We start from the raw sequence: 18619 nt of genomic DNA, 5'->3' as shown, positions 1-18619 counted from the left end.
GGAGGATCCAGAATTGGCTGCTGAAACTACAAATAGCCTCAGAGGCACGGGTGGGAGGCAGAATTACAGGAGGGAGGCAGAAAGGGGAGTACTTATCCTTTCCTGCAGTTGTTATTCTTCTCTCAGGGGCTGGGTGGATCCTCAGATCCCTTTAAGCACAAACCTTTAATTGAGCTGCTAGAAGAGATAGTCCCAGCATCCTCCATTCACTTTGGAGGGCTATTTTGAGCTCTGTGTGCTGCCCCACCTTTGGGTTTGGTGTGGAGGAAGCTTTCCTGGGCAGGAACAGATCCTCTGCACTGGCCAGCTCACCTGGAGCTCTGCAGGGTGCTGTTTATGGACACAGACAATTTCCTTCTTTTCCTTGAAATAACACTGCCCTGCAGACACATTTCAGTCTTGGTTGTGGTCTGGCATTGTCAGGAGCAGCTGGGAGAGGTTGTGACCCTGTGAACAAGAGAACTTCTCCAGGAGGCAGCAGGACATCCTGGAGTCCTGAGGACCTGCTAGATCTCGTCCTTCAGGATGGGGATGGCACCTTAGCACACATCTTTCCTCTCAACCCCTCCTCTCATCTCTCAATTTGTCATTACAAACTCTACTTTTTAACCCCCTGGAACATTTGAAACTCCCCCTCCTGACTTTTCCTGGTCTCTGCACCAGGTGTGGCAGGTAAATACAGAGAATAAAGTAGAAAATGAGAGTTCATATTAGCCCAGTAATCTTTGTAGATGGCTCCTGATAGCCAAGGTCTCCCATCCTTTTCTTCCTGTTGGGAAGCCCAAATCTCTGGGGCATTAGAGATCAATTTAAAAGATCAATTAAAAAATACTCCAGTGACCTCAAGTAACCCCTAGATCAATTTAAAAATAATGACCTCCAGTAACCCCAGATGAACTAAAACAATACCTCCCAGGGACTCCAATGACCTCTAGTAATCCCAGATGACCTCTAGGAACCCCAAATGACCTCAAGGAACCCCAGATGACCTCAAGGAACCCCAGATGACCTCAAGTCCCCCATACCAGGGCCTCCCATGGCCTCACACACAGAATCACCAATAGTGGTTGAATGAAATGCACCTGCTCATCTTTCCCCCTTAGCAAAAGAGCATTTGAACAATTGTTCCCCCTTTGGTATAAAATTCAAATCACACAGAGAAGTGTCTGCTAGGAAACACAATTCTGGGTCCAGCAGGGGCTCTAGGTACAACAGCAGACCCTGACACTCTTAACAATCCCTTTCTGAAGCTCTTTTTTCCAAATGGCACATAAAATGCTGTCCCGGTTATCCCGCAGTGCCCCCTGCCGCCGCTCCAGCTCCGTTCCCCGGCAGCTCCCGGCTCTCCTCGTGCTGCCGCAGCAGCGCTTTGTTCCTGCTGTGTTCTGCCCCCTCTGCCCCTCCTCGGGGCGTTTTCCCCATTTTTTGCCAGGACACCGGGATGTACAGCTGGGCAGGCAGCAGAGCAGGCCAAGGGACTGGGCACAGCAGGGCTGGAAGGACAGGGGATGTGTCCTGTCCTACAAACACCTCCATCCTACAAACCCTTCCCATCCGGGGCTCCTCAGCCCAGCAGAACCCGCTGCAGGCTCTGTGTTTTGGGGCACCCGATGTGCTCAGGAGGGTCCCCAGAATCCCAGGGAGATCCAGGCTGCTGTGAGCTCCTGTGCTGGTGGAGGTTGCTTGGATGGCTCTGGTGGGCAGCAGCAGGTCTCACCTGGCTGTCCCCACCTCACCTGGCTGCTGGTTTGATCTCTGTGCCCCTCGCTCTGCCCCAAGCTCTGGCTCACCCCTCTCACGCCGGGGTCCCCGGGGTGTCCTGGAGCTGCTGGGTGGCGCTGGCCGTGCCCTGGGGACAGTGCTGACCTGGCACACGGGTCGGTTTTGTCCCCCTCCCTGTGCAGGAGCTGACTGTGCCTCGGCTGAGCCCCTGGTGCTGGAGCAGTATGTCGTGGTGGCCGACTACCAGAAGCAGGAGAGCTCGGAGATCAGCCTGAGCGTGGGCCAGGTGGTGGATATCATTGAGAAGAACGAATCAGGTACAGGGACCTGGGCTCTGTGCAGGCTGCACAGGAGCACTCCTGGGCTGTCAGTGTTCTCCTGAAGCAGAACAGCCCACAGGCATGCTGAGGTGGGATGTGAAGGAAGCAGCTCTGCTCTGTGAGTGTGGATGAGGCTGCAGGGCTGATTCCCCCCGTGCCGAGCGCCCGGCGCCGTTCCCCTTCCTCAGTCTTGGTGCTTCTTGGTGCTGAAAACTTGGCTGATGTGTGCTGAGGACAAAAGCCATGCCTGGGCTTGGCAGGCTGGGTTTAGTGAGTGACAGAGGGGGACACTCTCGTTGTGGCCATGAAAGGCTCTTGGTGCATTCACAATTCCTGTGGGTAGCAGCCGAGCGCTTTGCTTGCTTCAAAACTTAAACCCGCTCTTAACCTCTGCAAAGGGACTGAGCCATGGCATGGAGAATTTATTCCCTGCAAAGGGACTGAGCCATGGCATGGAGAATTTATTCCCTGCAAAGGGACTGAGCCATGGCATGGAGAATTTATTCCCTGCAGCTTACAGAAGTTGTTTGTTGGGGGGAGTTAAATGAAAATGGATTTTAGCAGCTCTGGAGAGCTGGTTGCCAGAGGATCAGTTGCACCAGCAGCTCTGTTTGAGAACGAGAGAAATAAAAGCAACCCTGAAGCAAATGAAACGATTAGCACAGCCAGCTCAAAAGCTGTGGAAAATCATTTATTTATCAAAGGTCAGCCCTGCTTTTCCCTCCCATGCAGGTAGCTGATTCCCTCCCTGACAATCTAGTTGTCTTTCTAAATGACTCACTGGGGGGGTTCTGAGGGTAACGCTCAATCTTTATTTTCCCCCCCCTAAAGACACAAATTGTGCTTTTAATAACGAGCAGCAAGCGCTGGTTTTGATTGGACACACAGGGGGGCCCAGAATTGCTTGTGGCCTCTCTGGAGCTGGCTGGGCTTCCACTGGGAGAGCTGATGTTTTAAATCCTGCATTTGCTCGTGGCTTTTCAGTTCTGCTGTTTCCACAAATGCAGAGAAGGCGAGCGCAGCAGGGCTCAGCCATCGATTCACACACAGGGTATTCATCTCTGCTAATTAGCCCAGCCTTGCTGACCCACACTGAGGGAAAATGAACCATGAAGGGGCAGAAAAATCCAACAGCAAATGCAGTGGCTGGAGCCATTCAGCTCTCAGAGCCTCTCCTGCTTTTCCTGGGGAGGGAATTGTACTTTTAGATGTCACTCAGCTGCAGTTCTCCTGTGCTTGGCTCTGTTGCTTTGGGGTCACCCCAGCTTCCTGTGGAGATGCAAGAAAGGGGTCCCAGCCCCCCAGGCACGTGGTTTGGAGGGAGGGAGGGGGTTTTTGGCTGGTGTGAGCCCTTGGCTGAGCCTCCTGCTGTTTCCTCCTCAGGCTGGTGGTTTGTGAGCACGCTGGAGGAGCAAGGCTGGGTGCCAGCCACCTGCCTGGAGGCCCAGGATGGAGTCCAGGATGAGTTCTCAATGCAGCCTGATGAAGGTAGGAAGCTGCTGGAGGCATCTGCCCCAGCTTCCTCTGCTGGAGGCACTGCATCACCCTCCCTGAGTGGGGCAGGGCACGGGCCTGGGGGAGACAAAACCCAGGAACCAAACCTGGGAAAAGGGACAAAACCCCAGGAATGGTCCTGCAGCAGGACTGGGGCAGCTGGACACTGGTGGTGCATCCAGTGGCCTCTCTGATCCTCCACAGAGGTGCCAGCTCCCAGGAATGCTCCCCCCAGTGCCTCCCTGCAGCCCAGGGAGCTGTTTCACCTGCCCTGCAGGAGGAGCAAAGCCCAGCTCCTTGGACAACGCAGTGTGGGAAAGGCAAGGGTCCGGCCTGTCCTTGGAGCAAATCCCAGTGGATAACAGATCCTGGCCAGTGCCTCCATGTGCCCAGAGCAGAGCTGGCTCAGCCCCTGGTCTGGGGGGCTCAGCCTGGGGAGGGCTCCAGAGTCAGCCCTGTCTCCTCCTGGACATGAAGTGCCACCTCCTCACGTCCTCTCTCGTCCTTCTCCTGCTCTCCCCGTGCTGTCCCAGTGCCATGGAGGTACTGGTCCCTGCCCAGGCACCTCGGCCGCCGCCGCACCCTCGGGGACTTGTACACCCCTGGATGGGCTCAAGGTGGAGCACAGAGACTTTCTTGGTGCCCCTGTGTTGTGCTTGGAGCCTTGTGTGCATGTTGGTTTGCTGCGCATGTGTCAGCCCACCCCTGCTCCTCAGCCTTCCCTTCCCTTGTGCATGTCCCTCTCCTCTCTCAGCTCTCCCTTCTCGTGTTTTGGGCTCAGAAACTGCAGTTCCTGCTTTCCCCAGCACACATGTGCAGAATTCCTGCAGCTGCTGCCTCAGCTCCTGCAGTAATCTGGGTTGGTGGCTCAGGGTGGGGTCAGGAGGGGAAGGTCCTGCTGGATGTGACAGGACATTCTCTGCTTGGTCCCCTCTGCATGGAGGGGATGGGAAATCAGAGCCTTCCAGAAGACAAATCCAGGAAAGCTGCATGGTGGGGATGTAGGGATGTCAGAGGGGTGGATTTTGGAGGCAGAATTTTCCCCAAATTGCCTTCACCCTGTTGTGAAGGCACTGCTTAAGCACAGGCAGTTATTTCCCTGTGTTTCTTCCAGAGAGGAAGCTGAGGGAGGGGAGGATGGATGGACCCATTTGTCTGACATGGCTGCATGGCTTTTAGGATGTTTCTCCTTCCTCCTGAAGAGAAGAACATTCACATTCCTGCTTAACATCCCTTGTTCTGGTGGTCAGGACATCAGGTTCTTCTCCAGGCTCCCCACGTGGCTTTGACCAATGTCCTGGGGATTAAATGGTGATGTTCCTGCAGATCTGCTGCTCTGGAGCAGTTTGAGGGCACCTCTGTGTGCATGGGGTGGCCCCCTCATGCCTGTGGGATTTCTCTCCCCTTACAGAGGATGGTTCCTCTTTAAAGACTCTGAGAATGAAATTTGAGCTGAAATGGATTCATGGAAGAGCTTCTGTGATGAGCTGTGAAAAGTCTGTAGTCCTAAGGGAGAGGAGAAACTGTTTTAGAGAACTTCTTGGGCCAAAGCATCTCACCAAAGTTTACGTTTCCAAATACATTTCACTGTCATTTCCCTTTGAATGGTCATGTATCTCTGTGTGTTTGCACCTCAATTACAAGAATTATCATTTTATAAAGCACTTCATAGCCATTGTCCAGCTGGGGCCAGGTTTCCATCAAACAGCTCCTCAGTGAAGCTGCTCTTTCTTTCCCCCAGAGGAGAAGTACACGGTGATTTACCCCTACACTGCAAGAGACCAGGATGAGATGAACCTGGACAAAGGGGCCGTGGTGGTGGTGACCCAGAAGAACCTGGAGGGCTGGTGGAAAATCAGGTACTGTCCCAGGCACTGCAGCTGGGGCTGTGGGGTGCCAGCCCCAAGGCAAGTCTGTGAGCTGGGGAGGGCAGAGTTCCAGAGCTCATTTCTCTCCATCCTCTCAGATTTGATGTTCAAGCACAGCTTTGGCTGAAAATCTTTGAACTGCCCAGGTTTCCTGTGCTGGGAGGTGTGACATTGTTCACAGGGGTTCTTGGGTGAGGAGGAGGATCTGACTCCATGTTTCAGAAGGCTGATTTATTATTTTATGATATATATTACATTAAAACTATACTAAAAGAATAGAAGAAAGGATTTCATCAGAAGGCTGGCTAAGAATAGAATAGCAAAGAATGATAACAAAGGTTTATGGCTCGGTTCTCTGTCCGAGCCAGCTGACTGTGATTGGCCATTAATTAGAAACAACCAAGATGGGCCAATCACAGATGCACCTGTTGCATTCCACAGCAGCAGATAATCAATGTTTGCATTTTGTTCCTGAGGCCTCTCAGCTTCTCAGGAAGAAAAATCCTAAGGAAAGGATTTTTCATGGAAGATGTCTGTGGCAGGGAGGTGGCTGTGTCCTCCAGCAGAGCTTTAGTGGGTGTCACATCCTGCTGGTGGGGAAACCCAGGAATGTCCCAGGCCTGGCTGCATCCCCTGGCTCTGCTGGAGGCTCCTGCAGGGAATGGCCAGGTCTGGGCCAGCTCTGCTGTGTGCCAAAGGCTCCAGCCCATCCCCGGCTGAGGCTTGTTTTCTGCTGGAAGCTCATTTTCTCTTCTCTGTGGTGGAGCAAACGGCCGGGCTTGCTCAGGGTGGGGGCACATGCTGCAATTTTCATAACCTCACACTGAACCTGTGCTCCTGGCAGCAGCACAGCCTCAGAAACACATCCACTGCTGTGTGAGGCACAGGAGAGCTGCCACAGGAGCTCCAAAGGCAATTACAGGCTCAGTAGTTGGTGCCATCTGAAGGAGGTGGCTGCAGCCCAGCCAGCAGGGAGGGTCTGGCATGGCAGGGGCACTGTGCATGTGGTTTTTCAGTCAGGTCACAGGGCTGGTTTCTCTCCTGAACAGATTTAGAGCAGGGAAAGGATCCAGGCTGCCAGCAGGGACAGGGCTTGTGCTCTGTAAAGAGCAGGTACATCAATCCCAGCAGCAGTGCTCTTGTTTTTCCCTCTGCCTTCCCTGCCAGAGCTCTTCACTCCTGAACTGGTGCCATTGCTGAGGTGAAAACTGGGCTTCACAGCATTCCCATTGCTTGGCCCTGGCTAGGGCCAGCTTGTGTGGGAGCATTGGCCATGAGGGAGCTCTGCTGGTGCCATGGAGAGCCTGGCAAGCTCCTGTTGCCCAGAGCTGCCAAGGTGTGTGCTGAGCTCTGGGCTCACATCCTTGGCGTGTCCCAGGGGCTCTGTGCAGTGACCCTGCTGTCCTTGTCCCCACAGGTACCAGGGCCAGGAGGGCTGGGCCCCTGCCTCCTACCTCAGGAAGGGCAATGGAGACGGCTTCCCGCCCAAGCTGGGCTCCTCGGCTCACTCCAGTGCCCTGGAGCTGGATGGCATCTCCAGGCAGCAGCTGCTGGCCAGCAGGGACAAGGACGGGCTGGGGGGCCAGAGGGACAGCAGGCTGGAGAGCCGGGCCCTGCCCAGCGCCGACATCCGCCGCAGTGAGTGCTGGGCAGGGCAGGTGGGGCCAAACGTGGCCTTGAGAGGGCTCAAACATGGCCTTGGGTGGGCTCAAACACAGCCTCAGGTGGGCTCAAAACATGGCCTCAGGTGGGCTCAAACATGGTCTCAGGTGGGCTCAAACATGGCCTCAGGTGGGCTTAAACACAGCCTCAGGTGGGCTCAAAACATGGCCTCAGGTGGGCTCAAACACAGCCTCAGGTGGGCTCCAAACATGGCCTTTGGTGGGCTCAAACACGGCCTTGAGTGGGCTCCAACATGGCCTCAGGTGGGCTCAAACATGGCCTTGAGTGGGCTCCAAACACAGCCTCAGGTGGGCTTCAAAGACAGCCTCAGATGAGCTCCAAACACGGCCTTGAGTAGTCTCCAAACATGGCCTTGAGTGGTCTCCAAACACGGCCTTGAATGGTCTCCAAACACGGCCTTGAATGGTCTCCAAACACGGCCTTGGGTGGGCTTGAAACATGGCCTTGAGTGGGCTCCAAACACAGCCTTGGTTGGGATTGAAACACAGCTTTAGGTGGGCTCCAAACACAGCCTTGGGTGGCATTGAAACACAGCTTTAGGTGGGCTCCAAACACAGCCTCAGGTGGGCTCCAAACATGGCCTTGAGTGGGCTCCATACAGAGCCTCAGGTGGGCTCCAAACAGCTCCTCCCTCCCAGGCTGCAGGGTGAGATGTTCTCCTCTCAGAAGCTGGGGCACCTAAAGGGAGCCTGCCAGGAAGATTGAGAGGATGTTTTACAGGACAAGGGAGAATGGCCTCACACTGACGGAGAGCAGGTTTAGATGGGATATTGGGAAGAAATTGTTCCCTGTGAGGGTGGTGAGGGTCTGGCACAGGGTGCCCAGAGCAGCTGTGGCTGCCCCTGGAAGTGCCCAAGGCCTGGACAGGGCTTAGAGACACCTGGGATAATGAAAGGTGTCCCTGCCATGACAGGAGGTGGAATGGGATGGGCTTTGAAGTCTTTTCAAACCCAGCCAATTCCATGATTCTGGGTCAGTCATGCAATGCAAAAGTAATTTCACGTGGCCACCTCAGCTGCATTTCCCAGGAGAACCTGAAAGCTGGGATACCCTTGAGACCTGGGTAACCTGTGCCACTCAGGATTCTGGGCTGACTGGTTCTGAACTTTGGGTTCTGAACTTTGGGTTCTGGGCTGGTGGGCTCTGGGCTGGCGGGTTCCTCCTTCAGGTTCCTTTCCCTGGGACAGGTTTAGTCCTTGCCTTTCTGTTCTGTCTCTCCCTTATCTGTCATGAACACATGCTCAAAAGCCAGAAACTCAGCAGCATCTGGAATTCTTCCTCCACAGAGTCCCCAAAGATGAGGCAGAGGCCACCTCCTCGCCGAGACCTCACCATAGTAAGTGCCAGCTGGTGTGGGAGGGCAGCAGTGGCACAGAGGGAGGGAGGGGAGCCCTGCAAGGAGCTCTGGTGGCTGGTTGGGATCATGTCCCAGTGCCTGGATGTGGAGTTACACCTGCTCTACAAACACACTGATGGCTTTTCTGTTTTCCTGCCCCAGCCCCGTGGTCTGAACCTGCCCAAGCCTCCTGTCCCCCCTCAAGTGGAAGAGGAATATTACACCATTGCTGACTTCCAGACCACCATCCCTGATGGCATCAGCTTCCAGGCAGGAATGAAAGTAGAGGTGAGGCTGTCACCTTCCCTTCACACACTGTCACTGTCAGTTCAGGGCAGTGCTCCTGGCTCCCATTGCCCTGGCACCTTTTGGGCAGGGCTCCCCTTCCAGGCCAGGGAGATCTGGTCCCCAAGGTGCTCTGGGTGCAAAGCAGGCATGGTTTTGTCTCTGTTAACATTCCAGACTCTGAGAGTGGGATAAAAACCTGTAGGAGCTCAGGAGACTCTGGCCCCACACCGTTCTTGGTGGCCTCCTGTCCCCCAAGTGTGAGTTCTCTGTTTGAGCAAATGGAAAATAAACCCACACCACAAATGGCATTGGAGATGGGAGTTTTTCCTCTTAGTTAGGCCAGGTGTAAAGTTAAAAGCCCTTCCAAATTCCTGGAACACCCTCTTTGCTGGCAGAAGCCCTCCTGCAGATGGGATTTTGCTTTCTCTGCGTGCGGATGTGACTTACGCCTCTCTAAGAGGATTTTTCCTTCAGGGCTGCCCCACTCAGCCCCTGCCAGGCCCCAGCCCCACTCCTGGAGCTGCAGACAGGCTGGGCAGGGTGGGATCCACACGGGATCGCTGCTGCTGCTGCTTCATTGCTCCAACAGTGCCACGCTGTGGCCAGCACCCAGCATCCTGCTCTGGGAGGGACAGAGACAGCTCAGCAGCTCTTCCTCAGCCCTCTTCCTTCCCTGGCAGCCAGTCCCTCCCCTTAGGATGCCACTGCTGGGATTCCATGGCTTTTGGCTGGAGCAGCACAAGGCCATGTGTCACCCTGCCATCATTCTGAGACCCCTGAGTGCAGAGCGGTATTTCTGAGGTCTCCTTTCCCCCTGGCAGGTTATTGAGAAGAACCTGAGTGGCTGGTGGTACATCCAGATCGAGGAGAAGGAGGGCTGGGCCCCTGCCACCTTCATTGACAAGTACAAGAAAACCAGCAACGCCTCCAGGCCCAATTTCCTGGCTCCCCTTCCCAACGAGATGGCGCAGCTGCGGCTCGGTGACACCGATGGCAGCAGCGCCGGCGAGGAGGTGACAGGGCCCTGCCGACCCCTGCCAGAGGCTCCTCCCAACGGCATGGACTGCACTGGCAGGTGGGGCAAGGACTGGAAGGGGAAGGAGGCTCCTGACAGCGGGGACCTGTCCTTTGCTGGGGGCTACGAGGAGATCTCGGACCGTGACACGGAGGAGAAGCCCAGCCTCCCACCCAGGAAGGAGTCCATCATCAAATCAGAAGGAGAGTTACTAGAGAGGCAGAGGCCTCCCCCCAAGCCCCCAGGCATGATTTTGCCCATGATCCCACCCAAGCAGTCGGTAGCCCCGAAGGACAGCAAGAAGCCGGAGCTCAAAGCGGAGAAGGCCAAACTCTTCCAGCTGAAGAACGAAATGGGGCTGGAGTGTGGACACAAGGTGTCGGCCAAGGAGGTGAAGAAGCCAAACCTCCGGCCCATTGCCAAGCCAACCAAGCCAAAAGCTGAGCCCGTGGAGGACAAACCTGAGCCCATCACCCAGAACCCCTTCTTGAAGTCAAGACCTCAGATCAGGCCCAAACCCGCCGCGTCCCCCCGGCCTGAGCCACCCCCAGCCGATGACAGACTGGACATTTGCAGCCTGCGGAGCAAGCTGAGACCTGCCAAGTGCCCAGAGAAGCCCTCAGAGCAGGACCCTGCTGCTGGGGAAAGCTCCTTCAGCAATGCCATGCTCTCCTCAGAGCCTTGCGGGCGCTTTCCAGAGCGGCCGGGCACGGAGAGCAAAGCCCTTCCCAAGCTGGACATTGCCCCCAAAGAGGCACTGCCCAAACCTCCCCTGGGCCCAGCCAGCCCCCCCTGTGCCAGGGACGCCCCTCAGCGCCCCGTGGTGCCCCCTCGCAGGCCTCCCCCTCCCAAGAAGATGGGGGCTCCTGCCTTGGTGCCTGCCGAGCCCAGGGCCCCCTCACGGGAAGCCCCCGAGGCCAGGCCCTCAGCAGTGCCAGGCAGGCCCATGCTGGTCCCTCCCAAAGCCAAGCCCTTCCTCACTGCCTGCATGCAGGACGAAGCCAAAGCCAGAATAAACCCAAAGGTCATCTCCAAACCCGTGGAGAGAGGGGAGGCCAGGGAGAGGCCCTCAGCCGCCATCTCCGGGCCCGATGTCTCCAGGGAAGCTCTGTACGTGGCAGTGGCGGATTTTGAAGGTGACGAGGAGACCAACAGCTTCAGAGAAGGGACTTTGTTTGAAGTTCGTGAGAAGAACAGCAGTGGCTGGTGGTTCTGCAGGGTCCTGGCTGGGGGGCCATGCTGGGAGGGCTGGATCCCTTCCAACTACCTGAGGAAGAAGCCGTAGCTGCTCCATGGCTGGAGGCTCCCTGGTCTCTCACCTGAGTATTTAATGAGCAGATTAATTTATAGTTTTCTGTAAGGCTGGCTTTAAAAGACAAGATAATAATTGGAGATCCCACACCTCCCAGCTGGAGGAAGCAGCTCAGCCTCCCCTCCTCACCCCTGTGCTCCCTGTACCCATCCTCCTCCTCACATTCCCCAAAGGACTTGGCTCCCGTGGTTCTCTGTGCTGGGGAGATGGACCTTGCGTGACATTTTGCGACCTCTGTGGTGAACTGGAGAGAAATCCAGCAGCAGCCGGGTGGAATGGTACCAATGCGGGAAATCACAGAAGGATTTGCCTTTCCCTGAAGACCAAGAGTTGCAGGTCATGTTGCTTAGTCCAGGGGTTTAGCAGAGCCACAAGGAATGTGGCAAAAAGGAGGAAGTGATTGGTGAGAACAGGTTCCTGTAGCTCTGTCTCTGGTTAAGGGCTGTGCCATGCTCTCCGTGCACGGGGATCATCCCTTGGTCTTCCCTGCTCTACAATGACAAGTGTTAACTTCAACATCCTCCTGATGGAAAAAATAGGGAAAAATACCCCCTCATTTACCAGGTCCTGCTGTGCTGCTCCAGGACAGCTCTCAGGCTTCTCCCCTGCAGTACTGCAACCAAACATCAGAGGGGTTTTGCTTCCGGAGCTGAGGAATTCTATGCAAGGCACAGAGGACCAGAACGACCCCAAAACCCCTGGAAAAGGGAATGCTTTGCTCTCCTCCCCACACAGACTGCCCTGCCTGTTGGACTAGGAGGGGACCACCCCTTCCAGGACCCACTGAGCTCCCCGGGCTGGCGGGAGCTGGGTCCTTCCCTCGGTGCTGATTTATCAAGTGCAATCCACAATGTGGGAGCTCAGCTCCTCATCACCACCAGTTCTGAGGTGTGTCTGGTGCTCAGGGGCTGCCTGCCTTGTTTGTCACCCCTCCAGGTTCTTGCATTTCACCCTGTGGGCCAGGTTGGCTTGGAGGGGCTGCTGGGCAAGCAGAGCCTGGGCTTTCTCCATGCTGACATTCCTGCCTTGCCTTCAGTGCTGCTTATCCCAGCAGGAGGATGAGCTGTTGTTCCCCAGTGCTGCTTTCTTCCTTTCTGTCCTTGGCTATTTGCAGCTTCAGGGCCACATTTCTCTCCAGAAGAGCTTTAAACCTGGATGTCTGTGGGTTTCACAGAGTCACAGAATTGTTGGGGCTGGAAAGGACCTCTGGAGATCATCCAGTCCAGCATCCCTGCCAAGGCAGGGTCAGGTTTGGTGTTGACCAAGCCCTGTTGCCCTCTCTGGTCTAATTGCAAGTGTGAGCAATGCAGCCACATTGTTTTGCTGCTGAAAATAATGACAGTTTTCCCTCTAATTTGAGGCTGGCTGAATTGAAGGAGCATTCTCCACTCCCCCAGATGCTCACTTCCTTTTCTGTCCATATTTTCCACCCTGGGAATGTGAAAATCCCTCTGTCTGCATACAGAAAAAAACAGTGGTCATTCTGGGAGGGCAATGGGGCAGGTTGATCTGATAGAGAAATCTGACCATCCTCATATCCAGAAGCCCCAGAATTCATTTTTGGTGATGGGAATTCACTCACCCCGGTGTGTGGCTGATTCCTCTCCCTCCCACCTGTGGTTTCCTCCTGTGGCACATCAGCCCCTGATGGGCTGACTCACCTGAGCAGGCAGAAGCAGCAAAGCACTGCATTTGCAAGGCAGTGCAATAACAAAGCTCCTTGCTGGCATACCGGGAGGTGTTGATGTGCTCCTAGGTGGGTTGGGACAGCTCTGCCTTGGCTCTGCCTGGCTCCACTCAATCCCTTCTGTTTTGGAAAGGAGTGGGGACAGGATGAGTTAAAGCAGAGCTGCTCCACAGCCAAATGCAGCTCCCACAGTATGTGGGAAGGGCTGGACCTGTATCCCTGCTCTTGACACGGGGTGGAAGGGCTGTGTGTCCTTTTCCCAGGCACCGTGTCCTTGCTCTGCCTTTGCTGAATGGCCTTTTCATCTCAGCTCTGTCTCAGAGACCTCTGTGTCCTGGCTCTCCTCAGAGAGGGCTGTGCTATTTGTGTGGTCTCATCTCTGGAGGAGGGCTGTTCCCTCTCCCCTCCCAGCCTGAGCCTCAGAACTGGTCGTGCTCCATTTTCCTGACACAAGTACTGTATTGGCTCACTGAGCATGGGGCAGGAGCTCTCCCTTCTTCCCAAAGAGCTTCCAGGAGGGAGTGCCTGGTGGGATCCCCCTCAGGAGGTGCCCACACCTGCAGCCTTACCCCTTTTCCACCCTCCTGCCTGCCCAGGGGCTGTGGGGAAGGTGCCAGGAGCCACTGGGCTGGCAGGGCTTTGTCCCCCCTCTGGTTTGTGCTCCTGCAGCCACCTGTGCCCCAAGCCAGGCTGCCTCTCCTGCCTGGGCCTCCCTGCCTACCTCGTGAGGAGGAGGAGGGTGGCCAAAAGCACCCCAAATTCAGGGGCAGCCCCCCTCCAGGCACAGCCCAGCCTCCCAGAGCAGGGGCTGTGCCAAGGCTTGTGGCCCAGGGGCTGGGATTTGGGGACAGGCCAGGCTGGGCACATCCTGGGTGGGCACCAGCCCTGCAGTGCCCAGCTCCTGCCAGGCTCCCAAAGCCCTGGATGGGCACCAGCCCTGCAGTGCCCAGCCCCTGCCAGTCTCCCAAAGCCCATTTGTCTGTCCATGTGTCTCTATATTATGTAATGTGTATAAATCTCCATTACTGTGGGTGGGTGGGGGGCAGCAGAAGGTAGATGTAGCTGTGTCCATGCCCTGTCTATACCTTCACCTTTAAGGGATGGATTTTTTTATTTTTATTTGCTGGGTTTGGGGTTGATTTTTTTTCCCTTTTGTTTTCTTTTTTTTTTAAGAAACAAAAATAAACTGCTTGACTGGTTTCAAGCACCCTGGTGAACCCGTGTGTATGGCTGGTGGAATTCTGGGGTGCTGCTCTTGTGTTCAGGGCTGGTTTGGGGTCTGTCTGTCTGTCTGTTCATCCTGTCAGATGTGGTAGGGAGGCTCATGGGGACCTTGACAGCTCCTTGTGTTTTCCTTGGTGCCCAGACTTTATATCCCACCAAATGGGTCAGTGGAGTGTGGAAGTTTTTACTGTGGGCTCAGATCAGCAGAGTTTGGTGATTTTGGAGAAGTGCAGAGAGAGAAGGAGGCACGAAGGAAAAAAGGAAACAGGAAAAGGGAAGAGGAAAAGGGGAAAGAAAAAGGAAAGAGAAAAGGGGAAAGGAAACAGGAAAAGGGAAAGGAAAAGGAAAATGCAAGAGGAAAAGGAAACAGGAAAAGGGAAGAGGAAAAGGGGAAAGAAAAAGTAAAGAGAAAAGAGGAAACAGGGAAAGGAAGAGGAAAATGCAAGAGGAAAAGGAAACAGGAAAAGGAAAGAAGAAACGGAAGCAGGAAAGGAAAAGGAAGAGGAAAAGGGGAAGGAAACAAGAAATGGAAAAGGAAAAAGGAGAAAAGGAAAAAAATGAAAATCAACCTTTCTGCTGAGTCTGCATAACCCCTGGCTGCCTCAGCCCCAGCAGGGCACAGGAGGGGGCCAGGCTGGAGATTGGATGAGAAATTTGGGGCTCTTTGTGAGGGCCACCAAACCCTTCCACCTCTGTAGCCCTGCAATACACCCTTGTCCCCCAAACTTCCAAGGATTTGCAGAGTTAAATGTGCCAGCAAAGCCTCCCAGCCCATGGAGGGAGTGAGCAGCCACTGGACAGTGACTCCTAGGGGCAAAGCAAAGCTCAGGAAAGGTTTGTAAAATGTCTTTTTTTATTCTTTTGGAAGCCTCTGCCCCTCTGGAACAGTCTTTCCTCACTTTGCAAATCAAGGCTGTCTCACCCCCTCATCTCAAAGTATCTTTGAAGCACTCCAGAGCACTCTGTACAAGCCAAAGGTTTATTTGTTTCATAAACAAGTCAAAATTATATTCATGGGAAACAGGTAAATGGACAAAAGGAAAACACAGCACTGAACACTATAGAGCACTGACATGTAGAGGTGCAGCTCCCTCCCTCGTGCGATGCCCTCCCTCCCCAGGCCCCCCAAAATTTTGCTTGAAAAGCCTAATACAGAGGTCCAAAATCTGATTCAGCTTCAACAAGATAATACAGGTCACAGTATTGAATCATAAAGGTAATGACAAGAGAGGAACTGCCTCAGAAAGGGGGAGAGGTAAAAGAGTTCCCCCATCTCTTTCCTTTCTTCCTTTTTTCCTTAAAATTTCAAACAAAGGTTAAGGAGGAGAGGAGAGGAAAATCCATGGAAATAAACACTTTTTCACTCCTATATATATATATATGTATATGTATATACATATATATATATATATATATAAAGCAGGATTCTCAGTGAACACAAAATTCTATAAAACTACCATTGATCTGTGTAGGTTTTCTCCCCCCATCTTTTTTTTTTTTTTCTTTTTAAAAGTTGCTTTAAAAAGGATAAAAAGTGCACAGACACCCTTATAAGGCACAAACAGATCTTCTGTACAAATCATATATCATTGGACTGTTTAAAAAAATTAGCAATACGAATACTAACAATGAAATCTGTAAGAGGCTACTTTTTCCTGGAAATCTTTTTTTTTTTTCTTTTTTTTTCTTTTTTTTTTTTTTTTTGAGGCCTATTTTGGAAAATTCCTGTTGCTCTTGGATAGGCAGGGTCACAGGTCCACTGCTCTCCCATCCCTCTTGGTTCCTTGCTGGCCTCACTGGGTGCTGCCCCTTCTTACAAACTGGTTTCGGCTGCTACAGCAAAAATTCAGCCTCTGCAAAGTGTCCTGAACAGCTCCTGGGGTGGGTTCAGTGTTTCTCCTTGCTGGCTTAAAAATACAAAACAGAGCTACACCAAAACAACCCCAGCCAGGCTGCACCCACCCTGCTGATGGACCCTGAGGTGGCACCAAGGGCAGCCCTGGAGCTGGGACAGCACCCTGGGCATGGCCCAGCCCTGCTCCAGGCTGGGCATTCCAACAGCTCTCCTTGAATTCCTCCCCAGGGAAAGGCTTCCCATGGCTGGCAGTGCCCAGGTAGGGGCTGACACACCTGGCACTGCTGTGCCCACTGCCCACAGCTGGACCTGGATCTGCCAGCGTGGGGCTGGGACATCCCTGGGAGTGCAGAGCCTGTGCTCCCTGGGGTGGAGGACAGCTGGGAGGTCCAGAACAGCTCCAGGTGCAGGGAACGTGCCCTGGCTGCTCCTCAAGGAAGGTGGGAGTGAAAGGTGCGGTGGCTCTGCTGAGGGTGGTGGCACAGCCAGTGGCACCAAAAAGGTCTCCAAAAAGGGCTCTGCAAAGCTGTTGGGCCCTCGTGCAGGGCCATGGCTGAGAGGTCACAACAGCCTCTCCTGAAACGCTCAATACAAATGTTCATCAGCACTCCAAGGAAAAAGCAAAAGGTTTCTGGGTGCCCTGTGAGCACAGCCCGCTGCAGGAGAGGATGGCAGGGCTGGCACAGGGCTGGCACAGGGCTGGCACAGGGCTGGCACAGGGCTGGCACAGGGCTGGCACAGGCCAGTACCAAACCCAGCTCTCCTGGCACAGCCAAGCGCCAAGGTGGGCAGCAGCACCAGGCACCAACAGCCTTGGAGGAGAGAGGGAACAGCCAGACATCCCTCAGGCTCCCTCTGTGCCCAGAAGCTCTAAAATGTACAGGAGTTATTATTCCATTTTTTCCCTTTTCCAGACTAAAATGGTAATTGCACCTTTCTGAAAAGCTGTTCTTGTGCACTTGGTAGCACATGGTCACAGAGCTGCAGGGACACAACTCCTCTCATCCTCCCATTTCCATCATTTTCCCTCGTTATGAGCCTGAAGCAGTTGGAAACTGGCCCGGCTGGGGCTGAAGGACAGGATGGGGCTGTGCAATGGGCAAAGGACAGAGACTGGAGCAGCAGGGAGGAGGATGCTGAGCTCCTCACACCAGCCCTGGTACTGAACAATCAGGTGCTGCCTGCAGCTGACCTTACACCCAAAACCCATTTACCTTTGAGTTCCCACCATCTAATTCAGCCTCAGAGCCTTTTTCTTTCCTCCTCAGTAAAGCCCAGTGAGATAGTCCCTGTTTTTCTCAGCAAGGTCTCAGGTACAGTTGAGACCCAGCGTGCAGGCAGCTGGGAGCTGTGCTGGGAAAGAAAGAACAGGTAAAATCAGCAAATACAGTCCCCAGAAACAAAGGTGAGCCTGATGGGACTGGGTCAGAAATGAATTTCTCACCAAAGCCTCCAAAAAATCCCCATGGTGGGGTAGGAGGAAGGCTGAGCCCTGCCATGGCACTGGCTGCAGGGGAAGGTCTAGCACAGGTGACAGTCAGGACAGGTGACACAGCAGCTGTGCCACCTCCAGGAGGGCAGAGCAAAGTGCAGGGGTGTGTGCCTGCAGGTGACAAAGCCACCACTGTAGTGTCCCATCCACACGCCCCTGTCACCCACAGGCTGCATTTATGGCTTCAGAAGGCAGCAGGGCCGTGCCCAAGGTGCCCCTCACAGCTCCCTGCAGCTCCGTCACTGCAGGGGCTCTGTGTGGGCTCATGCTCCTCACTGCTACCCCATGGCTCTCAGACTCCATGGCCAGAAGTCCCTGTTCAGCCTCAGAAAGAAAAATCTGCATTATCTAACCCAGACCAGCTCCTCTATGTCCCCATGAGCCTGTTCATGGGGACAGAACCCCAATAAGTGACAACCTGGCTGTGCCACTATTTGGCCTGAGCTGGTTCTCCTTACATGACATTTCCAGATCATTTCTGTCCACTTTGAACCCTCCTGCTGGGCTTTATCCCATTTTCACTCCAACACAGCACAAGCCCCTGGCAGCAGCCCAGAGCTGTGGGGTTTTAGGGTCGGGAAGCCCAGTGGCACCTGGCACTGCCCAGTGGCACCTGGCACTGCCCAAGTGACAACCTCCCCATCTGAACCCACAGCACAGCGAGCCTCCCCTGCAGTGGGAGGAGAGAAAAAAGAGCCTTTGCAGGGGAAATTTCTCATTTGCAGCTGGCTGGGGTCCCGGGCCCCACACGATCCTCAGCTTTGCTCCCTGAATTGTGCCCTAGCAGTCAAATAAGGAAACACAGATAACAGAGCCACTGGATAACGACTGACCAGCACGAGAACCCAGAAGCAGGGACGGAAAGGCGTGGGTTGCTAGCGGCGTTCCCCCTTCCCGCAGCCCCTACGGACGGTAAATTTTAATCACATCTTTGATCACCCGTCGGCAAATGGGGCAGCAGGCGTTGAGCTGCTTCTTCAGCTTAAGACCACAGGTGTTGCAGAGGCACATGTGTCCGCAGGTGTAGATGACCGTGTCCACCTCGCTGTCAAAGCACACGGTGCACTCCCCGTTCTTGCTGCTCGATGGCTCCGGAGGGGAGAAGACAGGAGAGATGGGGGGGCTCAAAGGGGAGCTGGGGGCAGTCACTGTAAGAGAAAAGGGGGGAATGAGGTTGGTTGGTCAGCTGGGATGGGGCAAAGCTGACACTGTGTGAAGTTTTCTGGATCACCTAAGAGGTTGGGGGAGAATAGGGCTAGGGAGATGAGTAGGGAAAGTATTAGTACAAATCCTAGAATGTCTTTAATGGTATAGTATGGGTGG

At 54.3% G+C, this 18619-nt stretch overlaps 2 protein-coding genes across 2 annotated transcripts in view; one reads left to right on the top strand and one right to left on the bottom strand.

Annotated features, from left to right (window-relative positions):
* The window catches only part of SH3PXD2B (SH3 and PX domains 2B), a 61794-nt gene extending 48057 nt beyond the window's left edge, over positions 1-13737 (top strand). The window contains exons 7-13 of the mRNA XM_058815319.1: positions 1905-2039; positions 3426-3530; positions 5278-5395; positions 6822-7042; positions 8374-8423; positions 8586-8711; positions 9533-13737. Of these exons, the coding sequence (XP_058671302.1) occupies positions 1905-2039; positions 3426-3530; positions 5278-5395; positions 6822-7042; positions 8374-8423; positions 8586-8711; positions 9533-11011 (2234 nt within the window). The 3' untranslated portion in view covers positions 11012-13737. The remainder of the gene's footprint in view (positions 1-1904; positions 2040-3425; positions 3531-5277; positions 5396-6821; positions 7043-8373; positions 8424-8585; positions 8712-9532) is intronic.
* A 1339-nt stretch (positions 13738-15076) lies between these two features.
* The window catches only part of NEURL1B (neuralized E3 ubiquitin protein ligase 1B), a 34153-nt gene continuing 30610 nt past the window's right edge, over positions 15077-18619 (bottom strand). The window contains exon 5 of the mRNA XM_058815321.1: positions 15077-18444. Coding sequence (XP_058671304.1) covers positions 18200-18444 — 245 coding nt within the window. The 3' untranslated portion in view covers positions 15077-18199. The remainder of the gene's footprint in view (positions 18445-18619) is intronic.

This window comes from Ammospiza caudacuta, chromosome 16 (genome assembly GCF_027887145.1).
Source record: "Ammospiza caudacuta isolate bAmmCau1 chromosome 16, bAmmCau1.pri, whole genome shotgun sequence".
NCBI lineage: Eukaryota > Metazoa > Chordata > Aves > Passeriformes > Passerellidae > Ammospiza > Ammospiza caudacuta.
The sequence above is the reverse complement of the archived record's forward strand: the minus strand, read 5'-3'. Positions and strand labels throughout refer to the sequence as shown.